Raw genomic sequence first — 27,750 nt, forward strand, 5'->3', positions numbered from 1 at the left:
AAGGAACTCTTTGATTTTTTGATTAATTTTTATAAATATTAAAGAATTAATATAACAATTAAAAATAAGCTTATAACTTATATAACGATTATTAAATAATTTTAATATTATTTAAATCAGAAATATTATTCTAAATTGTATACTTTTCAAGGTTGGGAACTTTATAAGTTACTTATAAATTACCTTTTATAAGTTACTTTATATGTATTTGTTATAGAAATTGAGTATAAAAAGTAATACAAAATTGGAGCAAACGATATAAGGAATAAAATACCTGAACTCGTTATACTCAATTTTTGTAATAAAAAGTAACTTATAAGTAACTTGTAAAATAATTTTCCCAACTCTGATTTTCCATCAAAAAGAATCGGCTTGATATTATACATGCATACATTTTTCGACTGTTTAACTAACGTTTACATACATATATATATATATATATATATATAAGTTTTAGACATAATGCACATTTGTAATAATAAATGTAACCATTTCAAAAAGCTTACATAATTTCATCATATTCAAATATTTAGAAAAGTCTACTTATTCGTATCTATTAAAATCTAAAGCTCGTTTGTATGGAAATAATGATGCGTGGGTACAGTAAGATAATCTTAGATCCTTCGATAAATATCGAGCCCGATGTTCTTCGCAAACAAACGCGCGAATAATTCTCTCCCATTATATTTCCTCTCTCATTATATACGTCGGCATATCTTGGGCGTAATCCACAGGAGAATTATTTAACTGTTACGGTAGCACAGTCGCTGCGCGTCATTGAGTTCGCCGAGGGGAAAAAGAGATTAGCGCCATGATATGCTCTCTCAATTGTCATTCAGACTATCATTTGACTGGAAAAAATGTAGCTCATAATCATTAATCTAATAATACGTACGATATACTATTATAATACGATATACATACTATAATAGTACGAGGATTCGATATATAACACACGGTTATATCAATTACAAATATTGCAGTAATAATCGCAGACATTAGCGTTAATAACTTTTTATCTTTACCTTTTATTTTAATGTACTTTGTAGATTGTAAATTTGTATAAATTATTTTGTTGTAAAAAAATTGTTACTTCGCAATCATATAATGTGTCAAAGTATTTTTTATCGGCGACGAGATTTTTAATACGAATTAATCATTTTCTAGCTGTTTAATTAATATTAATGAGATTTTCGAGAGATGTTACGATATTAATAGCTACATAAACAATGAAGAGATTATAATGTTTTATTAATCAGATCAAAATTAATTCTTCATATGCTAATATTTTTGATAATTAATGATGAAATGAAGGTTTTCTAAAACTAAATTTTAAACAATAAATAATAAAACTAAAAAGCTGTAGAGAATATAAATCATGTAAATAAAAGTAAAGCCTCAACGACTTTCTTTATTTTATTGTATCTGACTGCGATAATTACTTCAACTTCCATGTAAATTTGACCACATTATTTGTTAATTATTCAGGATGACCTAAAAGTGGTCAAAACATCTTAAATTTAAATTTTGTTTTTTATTAAAGAATTTTAATTTACGTTTAGTATTGGCTCTGATTGGCATTTTTACTCATATGATAAAATTGCAATTTTCAGTAAAAAAAAAGAACTGGAAAATCGCGAGATATGTTTTTTATTATGTTCGTGAAAGAAAAATCAATTTGCGAGAGAAATCCTGCTATAACTAAAACAGAATATATAATGCTGTAATATTACGTATAATGCAGTATTAGTGAGCAAGTGCTATAATCGTAAACTTCAAAAAACAAGAAATAAAATAGCCACATGAACGTTATATAGAGGATTTACACATACCGTACATTAAACTTGATGACAGAGTGGTTCTGTGTTAAAAAACAAATTATTCATGCGAAAAAGTAATAATTCATCATTTCTGAAAAAATGTCGGGAGCAAAATAAAAAGCTCTCCGTGTCTAATCTTAATGATTCAAGGTTTTTCCTGGCATCGTTTTTCAGAGTTATATATGATATCATAATAAATGCGCAGATATTCGCAGATGTGCTTAACATTTGCGTAATAAGTTTTAATACTCCAAGGATTTGCGTAGTACGCAATTTGCATAGAACTGCCTTAGCGTAAACAACAGTTACACACAATAAGCAAATATACGCACAAACATTAGAATAGAATTTAAATTTAATTAATAATATAATTATTAAAAAATATTTATGTATTTAAATTTAGTAACTTTACTGCTTCTTAAAAAGTCTTAAATACGACAGTAACGTTAAAACAGAAGTAATAGAAATAAATTAACTTAAAATTAATGTAAGCAGTTCGTAAACTTTAATTTTCCTTTTAAATTTAATATTCTTTATTCTGATCATTAAATTACAGTTCATTGTGTATAAAGAAATACTAGATTATTAGATTAGATAAAAATCTGATTTGTCTTTATAATAAATCAATTGTTCATTTTTTTTCAGAATAATGTTTCAAAAATGTGTGAATTCGTATTAAAAAAAAAACAATATAACAGAGCTTTTAAATTTTATCAATAAGAAAAATTGAAAAATATAATTTATTAGTTTAATTAAAATTTATATTTGAAATTTAGTCTCAAGTGTTCCTCTAAAAGCGTCTATATAAATACATTACTAAAAAGAAAGGACGATAACAATTTTTAAATAGATTAAAAATCAATATAATAAAAATAAGGAGCTACGGCATAGCTAAATGTTTATTGCTAAGTTTTAACAATTATTATAAATAACTAATATGTAACTTTATAAATTTATATTAAGCTGACATTGATTATTACATAAGAGAATAAATTGACATCAGTCTTTGTCTATGTGAAGATAAAATAGCGCGCGCGCGCTAAGCAGAAAGTCGATCTTCCAGTTTCAAAGTGTTTACTTGATTGCATTCATTGTGAACCATCGTAAACGATCGAGTACCGTTTTTCATCTTCGTAGCAAAAAGTTATAGAGAAGATCGCGCAACATATGTACGATCAAAAGATTATTTGTTCATTAGATTGACCCTTCATTGTAATTCCAATATCGCAATGATGCCCGCTGCAAGAATTACGATGCCGCGACTTGTCGGTCAAAGAAAAGCAGGGTATTTCTCTCAACGAGCATAAATTATGAAACCTCGAAAGATCTGTGAAAGTTGCTGCAATATATTCATCTAAGCCTTTTATCTGCAATCAAAATCATTAAGATTAATGCTGCGGTTGGAACTCGTAAATTCGTAAATGCAATTAAGGTATACACGAAGTAGTAATGTTTGGGTCCCAATGAATCACTTTATAGAAATAATTAATTATATTTCACAACTACTCCGTTACGCTAGCTTAACATATTTAATATCTTATACTTGGATGAAGGAAATTTCATAATTATATTTCAACAGAAATTGCATAGAATATGTATTGTAATATTTAACGGTAAAGCTTCTTAAATCTTTAATGTTAGATACAAAAATCTTCTTGTGTTGTTGTTGATATCTTCAAATGAATGTAGTATATTATTAAAAAAATCATTAAAGATATTTTTTTTTGATAAAATATGCAAAGGCAAAGTATCTTCTTAAACTTCCTATTTACCAGATGCAGAAGTACATAAATATCGAGCATCTCCTCAAACTTATTACATAGGAAGCAATTTTATCGCATAGGAAATTTCACAGGAGAATGACGACGAAATCAGAGTATGTAGATGGGCAGCACGAGGAATAAGAGCATGAAAACAGCCTTGTTAGAATGCTATCTGATTATAGCTTCACTATAATTTCAGCAGATTCCTCATGGATTCCGCTTGGATAACATCTTTCCCCGTTTTGCCCACAGATATCTTCATGTTGATGATTCTCGGTCTGCTTGGCCTCGCAAGCGGATGTTTCATACTGCTGTGCGACCCTTATGAATTACTCTTTAGATGGAAAACGGTCTTCGGCGATGGCGGTGAGATTTTTGAGTATTGGCGAAAACCTGAAGTCAACCTCTACCTTAAGATCTACTTGTTTAATGTGACAAACCACGACGAGTACCTAAGCGGCGAAGCGAGCAAATTACGATTTCAAGAAGTTGGGCCCTACGTGTATAAGTAAATGGCATAATAATTTTATTAAATCTTGTTTACAGAAACGCGCTTTATGTAAATTATTGTTTTGTAGTTTGAGTAAAAAATGAATCATAAAATGATTCATTTAACGCAAAGCTACGTTATTATTATTATACGTATGTAATTACATTAATTCTATGTTTCGTCACTTACGTTCATCTCAATTAAGTCAGTAATGAAATAATTTAAAAATCATCCTTGTTCTTTTAAATATCTAATTCATATAATGTAAGTGATTTTAAATGACTTAAATGACTTAAACAAATTAAATTACGTGTCGCTTGCGAGGTATTTAAAAAAAAAAAGACAGATTGAGTTGTCAGAATGGAAAACTCCAGCGGAAATTATATATTTCTGTAATAAGAATTCCTGTGTAATTGTGGAAAGTGAAGGTCAGACGTTCAAGAGCTAGAAAGAAGTAAATGAATCATCTCGTAAATAATAATTAGTAAATTGACGCGATCTAGTTTCTGACGCGTATTCTGTATCACTTATCCTTTCAAGACAATTGTTCAATTGCATTTTTGTTTTTTATTCCCGGCATTTAAATGAAGTAAATTTGCATTACAAATTTGCATTACAAATTTGCCTTGCACTCATCTGACCAAATAGCAAGTGCAACGCGTCGTAATGTGATCGTTCTTGAATCAAAGTAACTCAAGCTTACATAAATTCATTATCAATTAATCTTTCGGTTAAGTGTAAACGCACACTTGTAAAATTAATAAGAGAGAAACATAAAGAGGAGGATCGCATAAAATAGTAAAATAAATTTGATAAATTAAACGGATTTTGCGAAATTTATGTTCCAAAAATAATTCTTCCAAATCATTCCACAAATTTGAATTCATATTCATTCTAACAATATTTAAATAAATTCACTTTATATAAATTATGATAATGTTTATCTATAACAATATAATATTCAAATATATTTCTATATATGTCTCTATAATCCCTATAAATATATATATATTTAAATTCTTCTATTAATAACATTTTTATGTGATAAAAATTTATTTGTATAGACATATTTGATTCCTTATATCGCAAAGTGTCTTTTCAAAATGTATATGAGATGTAAAAGAACGTATTCTAAATACATAATTTCACGTATCTAATGACAAATAAATAATTAATATTATTCTGTTATTACGTTGTTTTATTAATAATTGATATTATTCTATTATTACATCTTGTTACAGAGAAACATTTGAGCATGCAAATGTAATTTTCAATGACAATGGTACGTTATCGTCGATACCAGTGCATCCACTGAAATACATTCCGGAAATGAGCAACGGCACAGAAGAGGATCTCGTAATAATGCCAAACATTGCGCTGTTCGTAAGTAATAAAGTATTACTCTTGTAAATCGTAAATTATATGGCGAGAAAGAGAGAGAGAGAGAGAGAGAGAGAGAGAGAGAGAATGAGATCAGAAAAGTTAGGGGAGACCGGGGATAGTTGATAGTTGACAGTTTTTTGTAGGAATTTTTTGCACGTAACTAATAAATAGAATCTAAATCGTAAGGTCATTTTGCAATAGCCTCATGCTTACACTACACAAAAATTATTTTTATAATTTAATAATATGATTAACTTTCTAGTATTAATAAAAAATATATGATATGCACCTTGTAACAACTAACCCCATATGCGGGGTACATGTTATAATTACTGGGGTCACTTGTTACATATTCAGATTTCAAAATATTACACATTTAATTAAATGAAATAAAAAGAAATATGTATATACATACTTTATTAATAATTTTAAAACGATATTTTTGTATAGATATGTAACAGTTAATAACGTTTATGATATACCTCCCTTAACAGTTCTCTTTTTCTTACATATATCACAGAAATAAAAATATAAATTTATATAAGATTACCATTTAATTGCCGCTATTACGCTTATACAATAGATTAAGTTGAGGTTAGGTGTGACGACGAAGAAGCAGATACCTGTAACAATCAGTTGTTTCAGATCACTGAAAAATTTTTCGCGCATGCATGAAAATCCTTCAATGGCTTGATAAAACCTTCTACCAATAACCACAAAGGAAATACGGTTCGCACCTGGTCTCAGGCATATCTGGAGGTCAATTGTGTATTTCAAAATGAGATGAAAATTACAAAAACAAATTTATTAGCATATTCATAATTTCATTAATCAACATCTAGTGAATTTGCTTACTTTTCTAATTTTCACCTCATTTAAAGATACATAATCAATCCCCTATGGAGTGAACTGTACCTGAGGCATTCCATGTCAAATCGGGCACGTTTGAAACATCGTTTCATTTTTAATTTTTTTTTAATTTGCTGGCGTATTCTAAATATATGAGATACGTGTTTCGCGAAAAAAATTGAGATTGTTTTGTGAAGTTATTCACGCTTGTAAGAAATTCATAAAAAACATCGCTCATGCGAACATTCAAATTATTATATCATCATATAATTTTATGTAATTATGTATAGACATATCTTACATAATTATATATTTATATATACACTGAAAAAAAAGATGGCTGCTGCAGCAAATTAAATGGTAAAATATGGCATAGTATTTTTAATTGGTTGCATCAGAGTGTAATTATATAGAATTATATATAAAATAATTATATATAAAATATGTCCATTTACATACAAATATACAAAATTTTATATCATTTTATATAATTATATATAAAACATTTTTTCCCGGGCAATCATCAAGTCGAATAATCGAAAATAATAATGAGAAGAATAATCGACTATAATTGCAATGGTCAATTTTCTACGACTTGAGATCTTACGATACCGCTATGAGTTTTATTGTAGATTTGAGATCGCTACGACTTCTATTGTAGACACCGTGTTAGTTAATCAAGTAAAGTTTCGAAACGCAGATCGATAATTTCCTGTCGTCGAATAGAAGTATATGTACAATATTTTGTAGTTTACATTAGTAAAAAAATTTTCCATTTTCATTCATTTTCAAAAACCTTCCTTTGACCTTCCGATGGGTTTTAAAACCAAACATTTTCAAAAACCTTCCAAATGAAGGAAAACCTTCCAATGGAACAACATTGGCTAACGACATGCACCTCGTCACAATTAGTCCCGGGGTATTTCAATTATTACTTAAGCAAAAAATATATGTTAAAATGTTAATATAACTGTAAGATGTTGTTTATAAAATAAGAATTCTATAGAAATAGTTGAAATTATATGATATGGTGAACAGATTGATAAATATGCCATTTTTTTAATATATCACTGATTTATTTTACTTTTGGCTACGAAAATATTTTCTATTTTTGAAAATATGCTATTCAGTCTGAAATAACTTATTGTAGCATGACCGCAATGTTTTTAAGGAAATACTATATTTTTTATGTAATATTATCATTTGTTATTTTGCAGCAATTTTAAGTGTAACAATATGCCCCATGTATCAATTATCCCCGGTCTCCCCTATCTTATCGAATGCATGTACAAAATGCAATTAATGAACACATTCGTTCTGATAATCGAACCTGTTTGTGCAAGAATAACCGCTCGCTAAGAAATGTGTGGGTTTTGTTAAAAATGGAAAAATACGGTACGATAAGATCAATGATTACTTTCTATTTCCCTTTCCGTACATTAAATTAAACTAATTAGAAATTAACTAGGGCACGTGAATATACTAACAATAAGTAAGATAAATGAGACGATATTTTAAATTTTATCAAGTATATCGATCTTATACTAAATTGAGTACAAACAAGATCTTTTAAACGTTACATATCCCGTCGAATTCTTATAATACAGGCCGACCCAGAAACAGCAGTATGTTCCCGAAGATTTTTCGTATACTAAAAACAAATCTATAGCCCAAATTGCTCCATCATGTTAAGTTTCTGAGATATTCTAAAGTAAATAAAATTCCTATTTCGGACATTTTTAAGTTCAAATATCTCATATGATATATCACGTGATGTGATAGAGAAATAAGTGATGGAGAAATAAGCTGCGGATTCGAATTCAACATGAATAAATTTACAAAAATCATCTATTAGGATTTGTGTAAATGGGTTAACATAGAAAAATGAAAAAAAAATACGATATTGTATGCAAGTATTCTTACCGCACCGAATTCAGAATACAAACGGGAACGTAACGGTTTCAAACTTTATATTTTTTTATTTTTAAATATTTAATTTTTTTATCTGAGTTTGACTAACAAAGAGGAACCTATGATTGTCTCTCATTTATTTTTATGAAACTTGGCGAGCATGTCGAGTATTTTGTCTTGATATAATATTACTCCATTTTAAGCACAGACAATAAATTGTTTTCGAGATATTATATTAAATCTTTTTTAATTTATGTTTTTATTTTTCGAGAATTAATTTTCTATATATCACAAATTTTTGTAAGCAATAAAACGTAAATAATAATCAAATCAATATTTTTTTATTTATTATACTGCTTACATTATTGCCTTACGATTTTTATTGTGACAATAGAGAGATTCTCTTACAGTTTACGGCTTACGACTTTTTATGTACCATACCGTTACGGAGCAGTCGTTAGAATTTATTTATTGCTAATCGTAAAAGAAGAATGTGTCGCCGCTTTAGATAATACACAGAGTGTAATTAATATATGCTAATTAAAGAATCATTAAACTGCAGCTGATTATCTACATAACTGATTAACAGTTAAATATTTAAGATATTACAAATAAATCAATAAAATACTGAACAAAATTTTCTGCATACTCATCATGCGACTCGAAACGATTATCTAGAAGGATATAATTAATCAAGAAACATGCTTTATGCATTCATGACACGTTCGACACGTCTGACTCGATATCTAAGATTACCAAAAATTTATCGAGCATTATTCAACATCGCGTATATAAGTGTGCATACTGGAACGTGACAAACATAATAAACATAATAAAAAGAATTATAAATCTTGACTAGATAAATAATACGATATATCAATCGTAAAGTTCATGATGGAAAAAACCGAATGTATGAGTATTAATTAACATAGCTTAAATAAAAATAGTATGCTTAAATAAGTATGAAATAATAAATGCAGAAACAAAAACATTTTTATTATACTTGTTTACATTGCATATTTAGTAATTTTAGATTGTAATTAATTCCATTCTTTATGTCAATGATGTAATCAGAGTATTATGTCTTTAAATGTAAATAACTTGCTATATTTAGACTTTTTAACATAATATTAATGAGTAAAATTTTTAATTACCAACAGTTTTATTAAGTATCTAATGGTTATTCATATACATATATGTATAATAAGTTATAAGGTGTAATTATTAATTAATGTAATAATATGTATGCTTATATACACATATATGCATGTTTATACATGCAAATATACTATGTATTGTATATATATATATATACATATATGTATAAAAATCCTTTCTTTTTATGTTACTTATGATTTCAGCATTATCGATCTCTTGCTACTATTTTGCAATTAAATTTAGTAAATATTCACCAAATGCTACACGTATTATTATCGTAAGAAATCAGTTGACAAAAAGCAGTATACATACGAGTATGCGGAAAATAATAATATAAAACATATTTCGATTGCAACATCAAACTTAGTCATCGACTCACTGCACTAAACGTCTGTATATTCTAATCCTGAGTTAGTGCTGACCCACGCTGATGCAACCAAAGTTCAATGGAAACTTGGACTTCTTCAAAGCATTTCTATGGCATTTCATTTATTCGATATGACACGATCTAGCACGTCGTAAATTTTTAAACAAATCGTTAATTACGATCGGTTTCGCAAAGTCCCTCCATTCCCGCAGAGACTCAAGAACTTTATTATGTGCGCGAGTTTATTGACGATAGCTACATTCCATTCTTATATAATGTGACATCGCGTTTTCTCGGATACACATGATTTTGCAATGGTTAGTTTAACAGTTAGAACACCGTATAACATTCTTTCAGCAAATACGTTCCGTTAAATTTCATTGTTTTGCCGTTCAATTCAAATTTAGCGCGCAAATTAAGCGGACGAATTTTTACTCATAAATATTTATCCGTGTTTGCAATCGATTGCCTACAAGATCATTTTGGTAATCCAACGATTACATTATTTTTTACACGGTATTACTGTCATAGCCATATAATTAATGGAATTGTAACACAACATAACAATTAGATATTACGCAAGAGATAAGAACTCGCGCTCTTCGATTCACGTATGTGAATTTTACATAATCTTATACTGCGCGGATCAATTAAATATTCTATATGACGTATTCTTTAACGTGACGCAGATTTCTCTAGAATGTGCCGCTTATGAAAAATTTCCATTCGCGAGATGCATCCTCGAGAAACTTGTCACATTTGTTTTGCATGCTCAAGCAGTCGCGAAAAGCCAGGAAGACATGTACGATATTAAAGAAACGCAAGCTAATGTCCTTTCCATCGTCACCTTAAAAGAGAAATTTGATTATTATTAAGAAACAATATTTGCTCAAAACCAATAATATAACTGTCAGTACAGTTTCGATATTAATTTAATCATTTCATTAATTTCAAATACTATTATCTGTTTATATATTACCTCAGTGAAATTCAATTATTATTAACAAATAATATTTGCACAAGGCCGATAACGCGATTTTCAATTTTGATGGTAATTTAATTAGTCTTTTATTGATTTCAAAATTGATTATTTTTTTTTAAATATAGAATCATTTTTATATAATACAATTTTTTTCAATAAATTTTCAATGTTAATCGTTTTAATAAAAATAATGCTGAGAAAACAATGAATATATTCTTGTCATCAGTACATCATTTCGACACTCCTTTTTCGTAAAAAAATTGTCGAAATGATATACTTAATAGCAAGAATACACCCATTGTTCTTATTATTAACATTATCAAAACAGATCGCATAAAAGCGTGCTCCATATTTCATGGAATAAGTAATACAGTGAGCTGTAACTATATATGTTTAACTACATGTAGATACAATATTTAAAGATAATAAGACGTACGCGTCTCATTGTAAAACAATTTCATATAAAGCTAAAAATGTACTTCTAAGAACCGTCTCAAGATTTACAATACTAAATAGTATGTAAAAAATAATCTTGTAAACACTTATACTTATGTTATAAATAGAAGTTAATTAGAACAATAATTATTCAGTAAAACGTAACTATAATTGTAAGTATATTTTTATTTATACTGATTTATGCAAACAAATGTAGATGTGTAAAATGCAAAACTTACAATGTGACGCGTGTTCATTATCGTAATCATGAAGCTTGTCGCAATTAAAAGAACTTAATGAGTAACAAAAATGTGATCCGATAAGTCCATTACATTTAAAAGTCAAATTTATATTTACTATATCAAATTTATATTTATTATATCAAATTTATATATATATATTATAAGAATTTTTTCAGAACTTTTTCAGAATTTTTGAGTACTTTCTCATGTTGATAAAAATAAGAAAATGCAGTACTAAAACGTTGATAAAAAATTCTGAAAAAATTCTTAGAGCTCTATGAAAAGAAATGCGATTTGCTTCTTAAATAAGAGGTAAATAATTAAATTGTAACTTTTTTACAAAAATTTTGATGCAAAATAATTTTGTGTTACAGTATTATTTACATTTTATATATTACTACGTAAATCCACCTGTTATTCCGGTATACACCTGTTATATCGGTACGACAATTACTTTAAAGTTATTGCGTCTATGAAGAAATGAAATCTCAACATTTAATTAAATTCGCTGTTCAATGCGCAAGAGGTGTAGTGAACCGTGTTTTATGAAGAATCCGCTTAAGCAATACATTCTTCGTGGGCAGGCAAATTGTAAAGCCGTCAGTTAAAAGTAATAGATATGCCGTAAACACACTCTTATCTGTTTAAAAGGTCGTACGAGAGAAAGCGTTTCGTGTATGCAACTTTTCTATTGCATGCAGTAGCCATTGTCTGTTGACATTGATTACTATATACCGAATTATATTAAGTCTCTTGAAAATTTAATGCCATAATCAAGACAAATATACACGAACAATTTCTTAATTATTATCTCATATCTCTATTAAAATTTATATTTATCAAGAAACAAATAATTAATTGACGGTTCAAATTTTTATTTTTAGAACAAGTTTTCTAAAAATCTATACTGAAAAAAGTTTACTAAAATATATCTTTGAATAGTACTAAGCAAACATTTACTTATTGTAAATAAATATTTATTTAATAAAAAAAATGATAGTTTAATCAAATTAATTTAGTATCAAATAAATATATATTTTTAAATTTAGTAAATATTTACTTAGAACTGTTTAAACAAATATTTACTAAAATTTAAAATTTTTTTCAGTGTATTTTCTGAAAGAATTAATCTTTTGTGTTATTAAATTTATTTTGTAATAAATTTTTAAAAATTAATTTTTAACAATATGAAATACTACTATTTATAATAATAATGTGGTTTGCTACATTGCCAATGAAATATATACTATTAAAACATTAACTTCTTTACGAAACACACAAAATCATTTTTTTGTGAAGTTATTTTTAAATATATGCGAAACTTCTGAAGATGATTCGAAATTAAGCCAAAATATTCTATATGTTCAATAAATTTTATTCATTAATTTATATTACGCTCTGAGATTCATCTGACTCTCATTAGTCCTTTTATTTAATTATTGACTTTTATTTTTATTCTATTTTTATTTTAAATTCTTACTTATTTTTCATTGCAAAAGTTTTGCATGCAACTTCAAGCACAATTTAAAAGCATATTAAAATATGGAACAAGTGTTCTAGGATTTTGCAAGCTGCTAGATTGAAACTGGTTAAACCTCCTACATGTATGCCATTATTTATGTTAGCTGCGTTATCAATATAAAGCCAATGACCCTGGCAATCGCTTGAATGAAAAATGTCTGTAGATTGCGATAATTTGATTCTTTCCGCTATTGAAGACTATTGATATGTCACACTTAATTCGATAAAGAGCAACATATTATAATGACACACAATAAATGTCAATAGGCAACATGTCATTGATCCGGCAATATAACAGATACGATTTATCACGTAATTTACAATCTAATAATTTGCTAAACACATTTAAGTACATGTCCATATATTATCTTTCAAAGATAATTATAGTCTTCATAACTTAAATCTAAACTATAGGATTTTATATTGCTTATGTAAATATATACGTATTTTTTATTCTATAAAATAATTTGTTTTTTGCGTAATACCGTTTTATTAAGCATTTTAAAATTGTTGCTAATTATCATACAAAAGTTATATTTTCCACTTTATTAATGGGATGATGAGAAAAGAAGAGAAAAATAATAAGTGGAGTCAACAACTTGATCTTCTTATGCACGCGAGCGATGAGTACACAAAGTGTCGTGCAATTATATAATCTCAATGTCAGCTTATTGTAATGAAATTAGTTATTTTAATGGAGCAGAATATTTGCTTCATTAAAGTAATAGTTTATATTATACATATTTCGTCCAATTATACATTTTTCATTATTTTTCTATTATTACAGAGCATTACGAACGTCATGAAAGATGCCTCATACTTGTCCAGGTGGGGTCTTAATGTGCTGATCCGTCGGACGAACACTAAACCCCTTGTTCAAATGACCGCACATGAATTCATGTTTAATTATCAACCAACTCTCGTCACTCTTGGCAATCATTTAATGCCCTCCTGGATTAAGTTCGATAAATTAGGATTAATCGATAGGGTAAGAAATAACCAACTTCTGAAATATATGAGATAGGTATACAATTGATCATATATAAGTAATATTTATAATAATACATTTTTTCTAAGTTAACTAACATAGCTTTTCCTTGACACAGCTAAAAAATTTTTAATTACTTACATTTTTTGTTACAAATATATAAAACTCAAGTAGACTTAGAACATCCGTTTACAGCCATCGAATAAATATTTTTTTTCAAATTTTGTGTATTTTGTGTTAAAGTAGATTTTTCTTTTTTAATTTTTTAAATACTGTTCCAATAATGAAATTCAATCTAGAATGCAAGTCTTGTGATAATAAAAATCTTGTGTTTGTTACACTTTGCAGATGTATGACTTCGACGGCGATTTCGAAACGATTTACACGGGAGAGACAGATATCCGAAAGATAGGCTTGATCGATAAGTATAATGGGGACGTGAACTTACCGCAATGGACTGGTAAATGCGCGAATGTGCAAGGCGCGAGCGACGGTGTTAAGTTTCCGAGCTACATCGAGCCTAACGACACACTCCTCTTCTTTCGCAAGAGCCTCTGTCGAAGTGCACGCTTGGTAATTTTGATCATTGCAATCACATCACGCGACGAAATGGTTAGACAGTTCGACTAAGAATCTTTTGCCAAGTCATGCGATTCGCGTGTAATGTTATTTCTTCTATTATTGACTTTCTTCCCTTATACAGAATGCTCGTAAATTATTCTTATGCAATTGACGGATCTATCCCTCGAGCGCAACTCGGCAATTTTTCCTCAAGACTTGTCTTTTTATGTCTTTCTTTATTTCTGCATTTTAATTTATAATGTTGAGAATTGTTTCATAGCTGATCTTTAAATTAAAAATCAGTTGAAATATTAAACTTACTCTTTTCGTTAAATAATTATATAGAAGCTATTTAAATATTTATTACAATATCTTTAGTGTCAGAAATGACCTTTATTATAAAAAAAACTGGGTTTATTTATAGTGTAATATAAATTTTACATTAGCAATTTTTAAATATGAGTAATTAATGATATAATATAAAAAATTTATATTATTAAAATAATAAAATATTTAAAATGTAAGAGCAGTAGTACCTCATTTTAAAAAATGTACAAATTTTAAGATTTCTTTTTATAAAAACATCTCTTTACGATATCTCTTCCAAAGGTACGAATCGGAGAAGAGGTCCTGCAAAGCTTAGACACATACAAATACACATTTATGGAGAATGAATTGGATAACGGAGCAGTAAATCCAGAAAATAAGTGCTTCTGTCGCAAAGGATTCTGCCTAAAGCCCGGCTTAATTGATGTAACCGATTGTTATTACGGTAAGATATCAATACGCCAGTTAATTTCAATAAATTATTCTTTAATATAATAGATGTTCCAAATTAAAGTCGGATTAAACTTCTCTCCGATGAATAAATTATTATACACTGAACCAAAACTGTACGTAAATACAATAAAATATTCATTGAATTATGAAAAAATAATGAAAATTGGTCCAATGAATTCTCATAATGATTTAGATTATAAAACTATTACTAGAATTCATTGCAAGAATGAATATATAGTTGTATAAATGAATCCAGTTATTGTATCAATGAATTAACTACATTAAGTCGGACATTAAGTCGGACATTGATTAACGATCATTCATTGGACCAAAAATGAACAAAATTTTTTTCAGTATTTTTTTCACTTAATGCACATTTCCCAGATAGCCAAGTGATGTAGCGTATTGTGTAAACTAATGCATTGCATATGTTGTTATATATTTGCTGTACATTTGCTGACATCAAAATAGGACATATTATAAATACAATGTGACTGCTTATATATGTAATCAGTTGTCGAAATTTCTAGAGCAAACTGTGAACAATGGTAGTACATTATGATGTCGGCAACATGTTAGCAACGAATAATTAATCGTTTCGTCTTGAGCTCATTGCTAACAAAATGCTGACAATATGACACTAGTTATTGTCGAGGATATTCATGCTGACATATTGCCATCAATTTGTCATCGCAAGAATTTGAATTCCATTGAGTTCAACGCGACAGACATAATGCTGTCTCACCTCGTCCTGAGTTTGTCGAAATTGGTTGCTGTAACATATCAGTAAATACACTGCATTTGACTATCTGGGTTGATGCATATTTAATTGGTCAGTATATATCATTAACAGCCTTGCTTTTTATGTAACTTATTAAGTGCCTCAGTCATTTCACTGCTGACTGTTTTTTATAAAAAAATAGACTTATAAAAGAATGGAATTTCGATATGCATCATAAAATTCTCATGTCGCATGCTATTTACACAGTACTTGCAGTACTTATCTCTATTGAAGTGTTATGAGATTCCAATTGCTTTGATCATGTTGCAATAAAAATTAGCAAATTCCGATTCAGGACGCGAGTGGAGGAAAAAATAGAGATAATTTATACGTTTAGAATTATTTACCTCGACAAGCAGATTCAGAAAGTTCGTCTTTAATGGATCTGTTCCGATAAAATGTGACAAATAATCGAATCGCGTTCGTAATAATAAAATTATATCACATTGGTTACATCATAAAGTAAGTGAGCTGTTTCCACTGAGCGACATGAAACATCTTAGGAGAATCGAGCGATGTTTTATGTCTCGTGTAATCCAATGATTTACAAGCAAATTTTCGTGTTCAATTTAGACCTGTCAAATAAAGATTGTGTTACTACACTATAAAATTTTCCTTATTTTTACATAGGATTTCCAATCGCCCTGTCGTATCCACACTTTTACAAGAGCGACCCGTCGTTCCTAGAAGCCATCGAAGGACTGGAACCCAACAAGGAATTGCATGAATCTTATTTCTACATTCAGCCGAAGTCCGGGATACCCATGAATGTGGCAGCTCGATTCCAAATTAACTTAGCTCTACAGAATATCGGACACATGGCTATGGTGGAAAAGTTCCCCCATATGACAATTCCGTTACTATGGTTCGAAATTGTAAGTACAGAAAATATCAATGCAAAATTTAATTGATTTAATTTAATAATTGAACTAATTTTTAATTGATTTAATTGATTTTGTTAACTTAATTGATTTAATTGCATACATAATTGATTTAGTTTAATAATGTTCTACTTTTTAAAATTGTCTTCTAAAGGTCAGTCAAAAGAGTAACTTTTAATTACTTCCGTATTAATTAATTATGGGTGCAGTTCTAATGCTACAAACGCTTCGAAGCATTTGATTGACCAATTAAACTAATTAAAGAATAATAAGATTGAAAGACCGCTAATGTTAAACATAATAATTTTAAATTAAGAAGCGCCATAACGGTCAGAACGTTAAGATGTTGAACTATTGTAAATAATTAAAGAATGCCTCAAAACATTTGTAGCGTCAATAGTGGACTATGTATATTAATTTTTGCACAATCAGTGATTTCTTCGTTTCGCGAAATTATATCGAACGTGTAAAAAATAATAAAATATAATCTTTTCTTTTCAGGGAATGTACAAACTGCCATTAAGTATGAATCTTCGTTTTTGGTTTTATCTAAACTTCTTGCCGATCCTGACGGAAGTATCGATGTATTTGCTGTTTCTTTCCGGAGCGGTGTTGCTTGTCTGGTGCATCATGAGGATACTATTTCACCAGACGAAGAAATCATCATCGGAATGGCTAGAAATGGAAAGGAAGCGACGAAAGACACAGTCGGACAAGCAAATTGATCCGAAGGTGAAAAACATAGACGTGTATAACACGCTTTTGACCTCTGGCGATCCGAATCTGACGATGGTGTAATTATAGGTATATGTGATCGAGCTATAATGAGAAGGGACAATACATTATTTCTTCAATAGCTTTTGGGCCATTATCCTTATTAGTTATTGGTAAAACAATGTGCAAATAGAGTAAAGTATATTATTTTGCTATATTTATATACTATCATACTTTATATATTATTAGATGCTCGCATACATGTTAAGTGATGTCAGGGTATCCGAAGTCACATCATTTGATTTAATCTCTAGTTTCTGATAAAATCAATTCATACAAATACTTCCATTTTTATAGTTTTGATATAATTAAATTGATCTAATTGTTAATAATTATTAATTAATGGAAGTATTTTTCGAAATTTCTATCTGATCATTTTCCATTACTTCATATTTTCAATAACCATCATTAACCATTTTTATCAAAATTGTTTCTCATATAGCATAAACTTAATATAGAAATATACATAATTTTAGTAGCAATATTATTTGTCTATCTACATTTTAGTATTGAACAAAGTTATTTTCTTGCTCACAACATAGCTTATAATATGTAATGTTATATAGTAATTATACAAACGACGTAAGTTATCTACATCGTTGTAATGAAATTACTTGTTACAGAAATTCTTAGAAAGTTAAATTTTTCCTTTTTAAAAAAATTCTTTATACGATTTAAAAACATTTTTAAAAAATGTAATTTTGAACTTTTTAATGAAAGAATAACACATTCTATTTGTATCAAGATATATATACATATATATATATATTATATATATTTAACTTCATCGATTAGATATATAGATCGGCAAGAAAAAAATGTTATTACACGTTAGTTATAATAAGATTGCATAAAATTAGAATAAAATAAAGAGAAAAAGAGAAAGAGACATATAACGTTGCTATTACATCGAAGCTATTTCCTTATTGTAAGCGCTGATTCATATCATTCTAATCATGCAGTCGGACAGAATCACTTCATTTTAGTCGAAATGGTGGCATCATTTTTTTTTCATTTTACTTTCATTTTTTATTTTTCTATATTAATTTTTCTAAATAAAACGAATAAGTTAAAATAAATTATCTATATGGCTCAATCAGAATAAATCAGTAGTAAAAAGAATGGGCTATGAGCCAGTTATAACATAAAACGAATAAGAATTTTTAAGAATGTTTTAAAAAAATATAATTTGCGTAAACATTTCTAAAGAAATTTCTGAAATTTTCTGATTAGAATTACAAAGATATAACATAAAGATACTTCATATATAGTATTCATATTATACCAGTGGTGCTTCATTATTTCTAAGTAAACTTTAATTACTGTAACTAAATAACATGACATGCTAGTAATCATATGTCTGTGATTGTTTCATTTTGCTCTCATATTTTGTAACAGTATTTTCTTAAATATGATATAACATAGAGAGGAATTCTATAATATAGATACCTATATGAGAGAGACAGAGAAAAATATTATATCGACATTACAGAGGAATATATTGATACATTAATCACCAAGCTCAAATTTAAACAATTAACAGACATTCAATTGACAATCGCTCAATTATTATATAATGTATGTTTAGAACTAGGGATAATTTAATAAATTTTTAACAATGTTAAAAAATAACAAAATAAAGAGAATCATATTAAAAAGAACCATAACAAATTTAACAATGTTAATTCTTTAGACGAAATCGATCATTACTTTTTAAATACATATGTATTGTAAAATATCCATATGCAAATTAGTCTATTTAATGTTACCGCTTGGAATCAACTATTTTAATTTATTTACCTTTTCTATGTTTTGTACTCTTTTCTCTTGTTTTAGAAAGAAAGCATTTGTTAAAAACTTGCCATTTATCAAATAATATAATAAGTCGATAGAATTCTAAAATAGAGATATTCCAAGTAGTAGTATTAATAAAGCGAATTGCTTTGTATATCTAGAGATCTCAAATAGGGCCCATGTCACATCATGGGCTACATCATGGATTCCTCTCCACATGGGCAACGATTCGTCATTGTCAATAACGCAATCTCATGGTGAAAACATGTGGAGAGGACCAAGCCGACTTGAATATCATTCAGTAGATTATTCAACTTTATATCTTTTTCGACAATTATTATTTTACAGAATGGGGCATTTAAAGTGTTACAAGCTATTATCCCAAAAAGTATGCGTCAAAAATATGTTCAGACAAAAGTTGTATCATTTCAAGGAAGACAAATAATGATAAAACCAATTCTTTTTAAAATCGGTTTTCCAAAGATCACATGGAGGTCGCCTTCACTTTTTTAAATGAAATAGTTTTTATATAATATGATTCCCCTAACTATTTTGCGTACGAAAGTATTAAGGTAGAAATATTGAAAAATTAATAATTTACGAGATATATCATACTTTATTTATGGCACATTTTGACATAAAATATAAAATATCTTAAATATCTCTTAAACTATTTTTTTTTAAATATGCTTTAAATTTTTTTAATATGCATAAAATAATAAAATAATGAGAAAAATAAACGTAATGCAAAGAAAATAAACATCAGTTGCTTTTAAAAAATGATATGTAGATTATACACTTTAAATGTCCTACTCTGTATATTAATTCTAATAATTGTGGACTATATATAAACTGTGGATGATACGAAAATTAATGTGCCGAAGTTTTAATTTGTCACCTAAAATCGGAGTGGAAATAATTTTTATCTATTTCTATAGTATAACATAATGAGTATATAGTTATATAGTAATACTTAATGTATTTCGCATTGCATTTTTTTACATGAATGTAAATATGTAAATAATTTGTGAATTATTAAATATGTAATGCGCATTGACAATGAGACGTTATATCTAAAATTTCGCACATATCTCTTACTAAAAACAAATTGAAAAAAAATACAGATAAGATCGTATATCTTTATTGTTTGTAAAAAGAAACAAATTTTTTTATACATTTATTTTTTGTAACCAGGAAATTTTACGCACCAGGGAGCAAAAGTCATTTTTAGCGTAGATTATAACGAAGAAGCAAATCTTTTTTAATATATGTATAGATCATAAATGTAAGCATAACAATATAGCTCTCTACGAGAAATTTTTTTTCTCTGAAAAATACCTTGCCTTATTTATTACAAACATTATAGAAATATAAATTTAATATGATTACAATTAAGAATGTGTGCTCACATGTTTAATAAAATACTTAGAAATAAGAATAAGTTTCGTAATATCATTTGCGGGTATGACAAATTTCCGAGAAAGCGTCTTCTTTACATTTATGAAGTATGATATAAATTTAATAAAAAAAAGATTGGATGTATAACTAAGATATTGAAATATATATATATATATGTATATACATACACACACCGAGTGTCTGAGACCACTCGTACATCCCTTTTATCTCGGAAACAGAGAGCATTTTAGAAAAAAAAAAAGTTTCAGACAAAAGTTGTATGGTTTTGAGGTGTACATAAGATGGTGTCATTGGTTTGACCTTAAATAGTCGTTTGAAAGTCATATGAAGGTCACGTTAATTTTTCCAAATAGTACACCCTATTTTTCATTGCATATTCTTATAACTTATCTCAAGCGCTTCCCAAAATACTATGATCAAATATTTTTTCATTAAGAACTTTTTGAGTTATTAGACTTGAAAGTTTCAACATTTTGACAATTAAAATACAAAACATCTTGTAAAACAATAATCTCCAATGGTCTTAATCTTGATAAATGTTATCCAGGACATAATCCTGAACAACAAGAGGTTTTAACCATCGATCGGACACATTGCGTAATGCTAATGTCAGCGCGGTACTGTAACTTTGAAGTCTTACAACACAAAAAATTCTTATTGAAAAACTATCTGATTATAGTATTTTGGAAAGCTCTTGAGATAAGTTACAAGAATATGAAATGAAAAATAGGATGTACTTGGAAAAATCAATGTGACTTTCATATGACTTTCAAACGACAATTCAAAGTCAAACCAATGACAACATCTTATGCACACCTCAGAACCAACTTTTGTCTGAAACGTTTTTTTCTAAAATGCTCTGTTTCCGAGATAAAAGGGGTGTACAGGTGGTCTCAGACACCCGGTATATACACAATATATGTGTATATATATATATATATAACACGTGTATATATATATATTGATATTGTACAAAATTTGTTTTTCTTCCGAAAATATCCTCTTTGCGTTTTATAAATAAATAATATTAAAATAAGTCTTAATCACGAATTTATATATGATCACATGTTTCAACAAAAACTCCTAAGAAATTTGTTTTCATTTAATTCTATGAATATATTCACACACAATTAACTATACATAATAAAAAAAAATATTTAATAAATACAATAAGAAAATTTTGTAAATACATATAGAAAAATTTATTCATAATTAAATGTATCAATTATAAATAGCATATTACTCCTATCACTTACTCAGTAGATCAGCAAATAGTAGGAGCACGTTAAACGTGAAATAAACACATTTAAGACTGACTCATAAAATTTACAACAAAGTCGTGTATTCCTTCTTTATCTAAAATTAAAGATATCATTTATATATTGCAAGCATTCTAAAATTCATAACATTCTATAAAATTATATTATAAACTTTTAAGCTTATCGTACCAAATATTTTCTTATGTAGCATATTATAGTGCATTTCTCTGCAAGTTTTCGTAAATGTCGCCCTATCCGGAAGCCGTTCTGACGGGTAGTACTTCATTAGATACGACTTTAAAATTTCTGCAGTTTTAAATTGTGTAGCTTTGTCTGCAGGTACTTTCGGTCTGTTACTACTACTATTTTTATGAGATTTTGAACGAGACAAATGTGTAGTTTCCTCCTTCCTTTTTAATTCCGCATTAGTTTTTATTTCAAAATGCTTTTCTGTGTTATCTTGTGTCGTTCTCGATAAATTATCATTTATAGTATTAATAACTGTATCTGTACTTTTTCTGATCATTTTCATAATTTTGTCATTTAAAATCTTTTTATCGTTATTTTTATCGGATATATTATCACTAGTTTTATCAACATAATCGTCATGTACAATTCTTTTTTTCTTAGCAAATTTTATGTCATTCTCATGACATTCAACGTATTCATAACCCCTTTTATTTTTACTTTCACTTTTAACTTCATTTTTAGTTTTAATAGAATTAACATTATCTACTTTCAATTCTGCCTTAAAAGGAACATCTTTCCTTTCTTCCACAGTCTTCTTTGATGATGACTGTGCTAAAATCTGCTCGTAAACTGTTTTAGCTGCTCTTTTTGCAGTCTTATCTGTCTTGTTTCTATGAACTTTTGATTTAGAAGAACTTGTATTAGAATTAATCATATCACCCTCGTGAATTTTTCGCGCACAAACAAAACCTGACATCTGTAATTTATCGTTTTTGGATGTACTTCTTTGTGCATTATTATTAGCAGATAATTCTAAAGATTGAGCCTTTCTATCTTTGTCTAAAGTAGATAATCGTAATCTTTCCTCCTTTATAATCTCTGATGCAGTTTTAAAAGTAGAAGTGAAAGTCTCTTTAGGACTACTCGATAAATAAGTATTTCCGGTAAATTGTATTTTGACTGTATTTGTCATTTGTTCACTATTGGATATGTCGATATTGTTAGAATAGTCAAATTCGGAGTTACGAAATTCAGTCTCATTATAGTCACTCATTCCTTCATACACAGTATTATTAATAGTACATTTTCGTACCGACGAAATCTGTATAAGTAAAACAAATAAAACAAAAAATATTCATATTTAAAATAATATTTAAAATAATAATAATAAATATTATTATTATTTTAAATATATATTATTATAATAATATATATTATTAATTTCAATTATAGTTCTACATACAAAAAAATTTAGTCAAACAACTCATATTTATTCAAGTTCTTTAATTTCTTTTGGTATTACGTGTGTGTGCGTGCGTGTGTGTGTGTGTGTGTGTGTGTGTATGAAGACTTAAAAAATAATTATAAAAGATATTTATAAAAAATATATGAGAAAATATTTATAGAAAATATTACATACCAATCTAGACATATCAAATTTGTACTTATTTGGTACTTTGGAACTAGAAAATATTTTATATTCTATACTATTAGCCACATCGTGCATATTTTTCTCTTCAAACTGTTCTTCATTAATTTCTGTACACAAATTTTGATAATTTTCAAGTAATGCTGTTTTTAATTCATTGTAAAAGTGTTCTCGAATCTTCAAACAAAAAAAAACAAAAATTATAAAAGTATAAATAATATTTCATATAAAAAAACAATGCATAATGTCTTACTTGAACAGTTAAACCTTTTATTTTTTTATCTGTACTACTAGCTGCACAAACATGCGCCACTTTCGCATCCTTAATGTTTTGTCGCCTCACCTGCGGAAAATAAATAAAAACATAGAAACAATTATATTTAAAAAATTTACTCACAAACTTACTTCATCCTCTTTAGCTGTACCACGCCGAAGTGCAAATTGCTCTATAATAAGTTCTTTTCTTTCTCGTTTTTCAGCTGCTATTATACTCTCTCTCGATTCTTGTGGTTCATTGAATGTATCCCTATCGTTATTGTTAAAATTATAAACACTTTAAAGCCACCATTTTATCGAAAGTATGTTTGTTGCAGATGTAAATTATTTAAACAATTTTTTACATACATTTCATCATCACTGTAACCCATTTGTATTACACTGCCTACATTACTTCGGGATTTGTTAGATCTAGTCTGACACATCTCAAATTGAGCAATCCTTGCTTGTACTTCATCCTTGTTTTTACAAACGTCGCATCTATTTTTGCAAGATGGTGGAGAATCCCCGAAATATTTAGAGAATACTGCATGTCGACATCTGCAGATAATAGCACGCGAGTATCAATATTTACAATATACTTAAAATACCAAGCGATTCTTGAAGCAACCAAAATATCTCAAATCATATTTTATTTATAATATATTTATTTTTTGCTTCAAAATATTCGGAAAAATATGTATAATATTAAAAGCTTTTAAAAAAACGCATTTTTTCATTTTTAAATATTATAATTAAATTCTTGAGAATACACACACATACACACACACACACACACAAATAAAGATCGTACTTTGCCTCTAAACAGTATGCAATACTTTTCTCAAAATTCTGCCATTTAATTTTCACAAGATCGGAGTTCTTATGAGTAATTTCCTCTTTGATAAGGAATGAAATAGGTCTATATTCTTCGTTACTAAAATAAATCCTGCAGAATGCCGGCTTCCCATCTCTGCCCGCCCTTCCTGATTCTTGATAATATGCTGCAATATTCTGAGGCACTGTCCAATGAACTACAAATCTAAACGTATCCATATAATAAATAAACCATTTTCCTTAGCGTGTAATATTGTTTTTCGAAAATGTCAGAACTACCTAACGGATCCCTTATCGACACCCATCCCGAAACTACATGTTGCCGCGATAACAGGTACTTCACCTGCCGTCCACTTATTTTGTACTTCATTACGTTCCTGAGTTTTTAAGCCTATTCAAGTGTTACAATAAAATAACATTATTTTTTTACAAGTTTGTATTAGCATGCTATATAATCACATACTTCCATGATACGCAAGCGTAGAAATACCCGCAAGAGTTAATTTATGCGCAACAATTTCAGTTGCTTCCTTTTTTCGACAATAAATGATACCACAATTTCTTTTATGCTAAAAATACGAAGAGGATCCATAATATTAATCTGTATGATTCATAGAATACAACGGTAACAATAATAAAATTTAACTTACCATAGGAATAGAATTATCTGAGGGACCAAGTGCGTCCAAAATAAAGTTTTTAAGATGTATAAATGGTTTGTCTAACATTTCTTGAAACCATATGTCATAATATAAATTAGCACGAAATACCGGTTGAGAAAATATCACTGCATCTTGCATATGCAAGCTTTGGAGAATATCGTCCTTTACCTATAATAATATTCAATAATGTTATTCTAATGTAATAACCGTTAAACATAAATATTAATATTTTCTTAGATGGGATTTGCCTGTTTTGAAGCAGTTGCTGTTAATGCAATCATAGGTATCTTGAAACACAATTTTTTAAAAGTTCCTAATTGCCTGTAAGTTGGTCTAAAGTCATGACCCCATTCGCTTAAACAATGTGCTTCATCAATAACGAAATATGAGAGTGTTTTTTTCTTTTGCATTTGAATTATGGTTTCCTATAAATTAAATGAATCCATAATGAGAAAGATTAAAAAATTCAAATAAATATCTTGAAATATCGTCTTCCGAATTAGCTTTTGAAATAATTTAGGACTATTCCTTTCAACTAATATAAAAGACTTGAAACCAAAAAAAATACCTGAAAATGACGTTGCGCTCCCATTTCAGGAGTAACATACAATAATTTTATCTTTGGCGCATCTGACAGTAAATCTTTCATAATGGTGTTTCTCTCTTTGCTGGAAGTAGTGGAGTTCAAAGAGCAGGCATTTATTTTCTTACTCACCAAAAAGTCTATTTGATTCTAAAGAAATTAAATTAATATTCAAAAATTTGTTTTTATTCAAGTATATATTCAATCAATATTAAATATCAATATTAATAACATAAGACAATCTTGCGTTTCGCAGGTTTTCTCCGTGTTCAGATCCATTCTTGGAATGCCAACGTTTCGTGAATCTTGCAATCCACTTCATCAGGGCGAGGAACAGCCTGATACTAGGTCAGTATATTTAGTATCAGACCAGATACCTGGTATCAGGCTGTTCCTCGCCCTGATGAAGTGGACTGCAAGGTTCACGAAACGTTGGCATTCCAAGAATGGATTTGAACACGGAGAAAACCCGCGAAGCACAAGATTGTCATATAGGAAACACCCGTGGAAGCCTCAAGAATATTATTAATAACATAAGTATATCCTCTAGAGCTGACGTAAAAATCTGTTATACAATTACTAATGCTGGATCTATAAGACTCATTTAATTTATGTTAATTAAAAAGTTATTAATTAATTTAAAGTAATCAAAATGACATAAAAAAGAATGAATATTAACAATAATTATATATTTTAACAAAAATAATCCAAATTTGTGCAAATGTAAAGAAAATTAGGTTGAAATTTTTTACAAAAAGATTTATAACTATGGATCTAATAAACTCATCATCAGTTCTGGATAAATATAATTGAGTCTGTAGATCAAGATACATTTAATTTAATTAAAAGACATTAATTAATTTGAAGGAACCAAAATGACAAGAAAAATGGATAATAAGTACATTTTAATAAAAATAATCAAAATTTTACAGATGTAAAGAAAATTAAATTGACATTTTTGACAAAGAGATTTATAATCGAATAGGTTCAATAGACCCACTGTCAGCTCCAGAACGTAAAAGAAGTTATTAACGCTTCTCTTTTTCTATTTCCAGATTTTCTTTTTTATATAAAAGAGACATATACAAAAAAATTGATGAAGTAAAAAATACCTTCATCAAAGCTAAAAGCGGTGAGAAGACAATTGCAACTTTCTGCTCTTTCATTATCGCTGGTAATTGAAAACAGAGAGACTTCCCAGAGCCCGTAGGCATGCATACAAATGCATCTTGCTTTCCTAAAATCGTCAACGTTTTGTAAACTGGCTTTTACGAAATATTCCATCATGAAAGAAGAAAAAAAAAAAGAAAAACTGCATGGGGATGGAAGATATTACAGCTACTAAGAGAGATAATTCAAAAAGGATCAACATTTTGCAGAAACCTTTGTGAATAGCGGTAGTAGCTTGCTTCTGAATGTCATTTTTGAAATCGTCATAACCGAATTTCGACTTCAAGACGCTCAGCAACATGCTTTCTTGTCACTCACTTCGATTCTTTTTAACAACGGAAACAAAAGACAAACTTTACAACGTTGTACGTTGTTTCCGATCGATCTAATTGTATTCAACAAACACAAATATGTTCGTCAAAATCACACGCCACATGGATACGCCATACGGATCAACTGATCAGGCA

The 27,750-nt window shown here is 28.4% G+C and overlaps 2 protein-coding genes across 5 annotated transcripts in view; one reads left to right on the forward strand and one right to left on the reverse strand.

Annotated features, from left to right (window-relative positions):
- The window catches only part of LOC108721571 (scavenger receptor class B member 1), a 48,519-nt gene extending 30,546 nt beyond the window's left edge, over positions 1-17,973 (forward strand). For 2 of the 3 annotated variants that reach the window (XM_018446188.1, XM_018446187.1), the window contains 7 exons: positions 3,836-4,091; positions 5,315-5,456; positions 13,709-13,909; positions 14,258-14,482; positions 15,080-15,242; positions 16,662-16,906; positions 17,414-17,973. In XM_018446188.1, the coding sequence (XP_018301690.1) occupies positions 3,836-4,091; positions 5,315-5,456; positions 13,709-13,909; positions 14,258-14,482; positions 15,080-15,242; positions 16,662-16,906; positions 17,414-17,710 (1,529 nt within the window). In that variant the 3' untranslated portion in view covers positions 17,711-17,973. The remainder of the gene's footprint in view (positions 1-3,835; positions 4,092-5,314; positions 5,457-13,708; positions 13,910-14,257; positions 14,483-15,079; positions 15,243-16,661; positions 16,907-17,413) is intronic. The other variant, XM_018446189.1, reaches the window with a different exon arrangement.
- Positions 17,680-27,713, reverse strand: LOC108721570 (ATP-dependent DNA helicase Q5). Of its 2 annotated transcripts, none has more exons than XM_018446184.1 (15): positions 27,497-27,713; positions 27,226-27,350; positions 26,099-26,263; positions 25,779-25,955; positions 25,519-25,698; positions 25,332-25,437; positions 25,148-25,259; positions 24,846-25,073; positions 24,401-24,592; positions 24,182-24,302; positions 24,030-24,119; positions 23,768-23,953; positions 22,348-23,449; positions 22,156-22,255; positions 17,680-17,731 (listed from the first exon to the last, which is right to left on the reverse strand). In XM_018446184.1, the coding sequence occupies exons 1-14, from the start codon at positions 27,582-27,584 to the stop codon at positions 22,206-22,208; spliced, it is 2,922 nt and encodes a 973-aa protein (XP_018301686.1). In that variant the 5' UTR covers positions 27,585-27,713; the 3' UTR covers positions 17,680-17,731; positions 22,156-22,205. The 2 variants fall into 2 exon arrangements, with proteins under 2 accessions (XP_018301686.1, XP_018301687.1); XM_018446185.1 differs by lacking the exon at positions 17,680-17,731 and adding an exon at positions 20,346-20,378.
- Between the last annotated feature and the right edge of the window lie 37 nt (positions 27,714-27,750).

This window comes from Mycetomoellerius zeteki, unplaced genomic scaffold (genome assembly GCF_001594055.1).
Source record: "Mycetomoellerius zeteki isolate Tzet28-1 unplaced genomic scaffold, Tzet1.0 scaffold174, whole genome shotgun sequence".
Lineage (NCBI taxonomy): Eukaryota > Metazoa > Arthropoda > Insecta > Hymenoptera > Formicidae > Mycetomoellerius > Mycetomoellerius zeteki.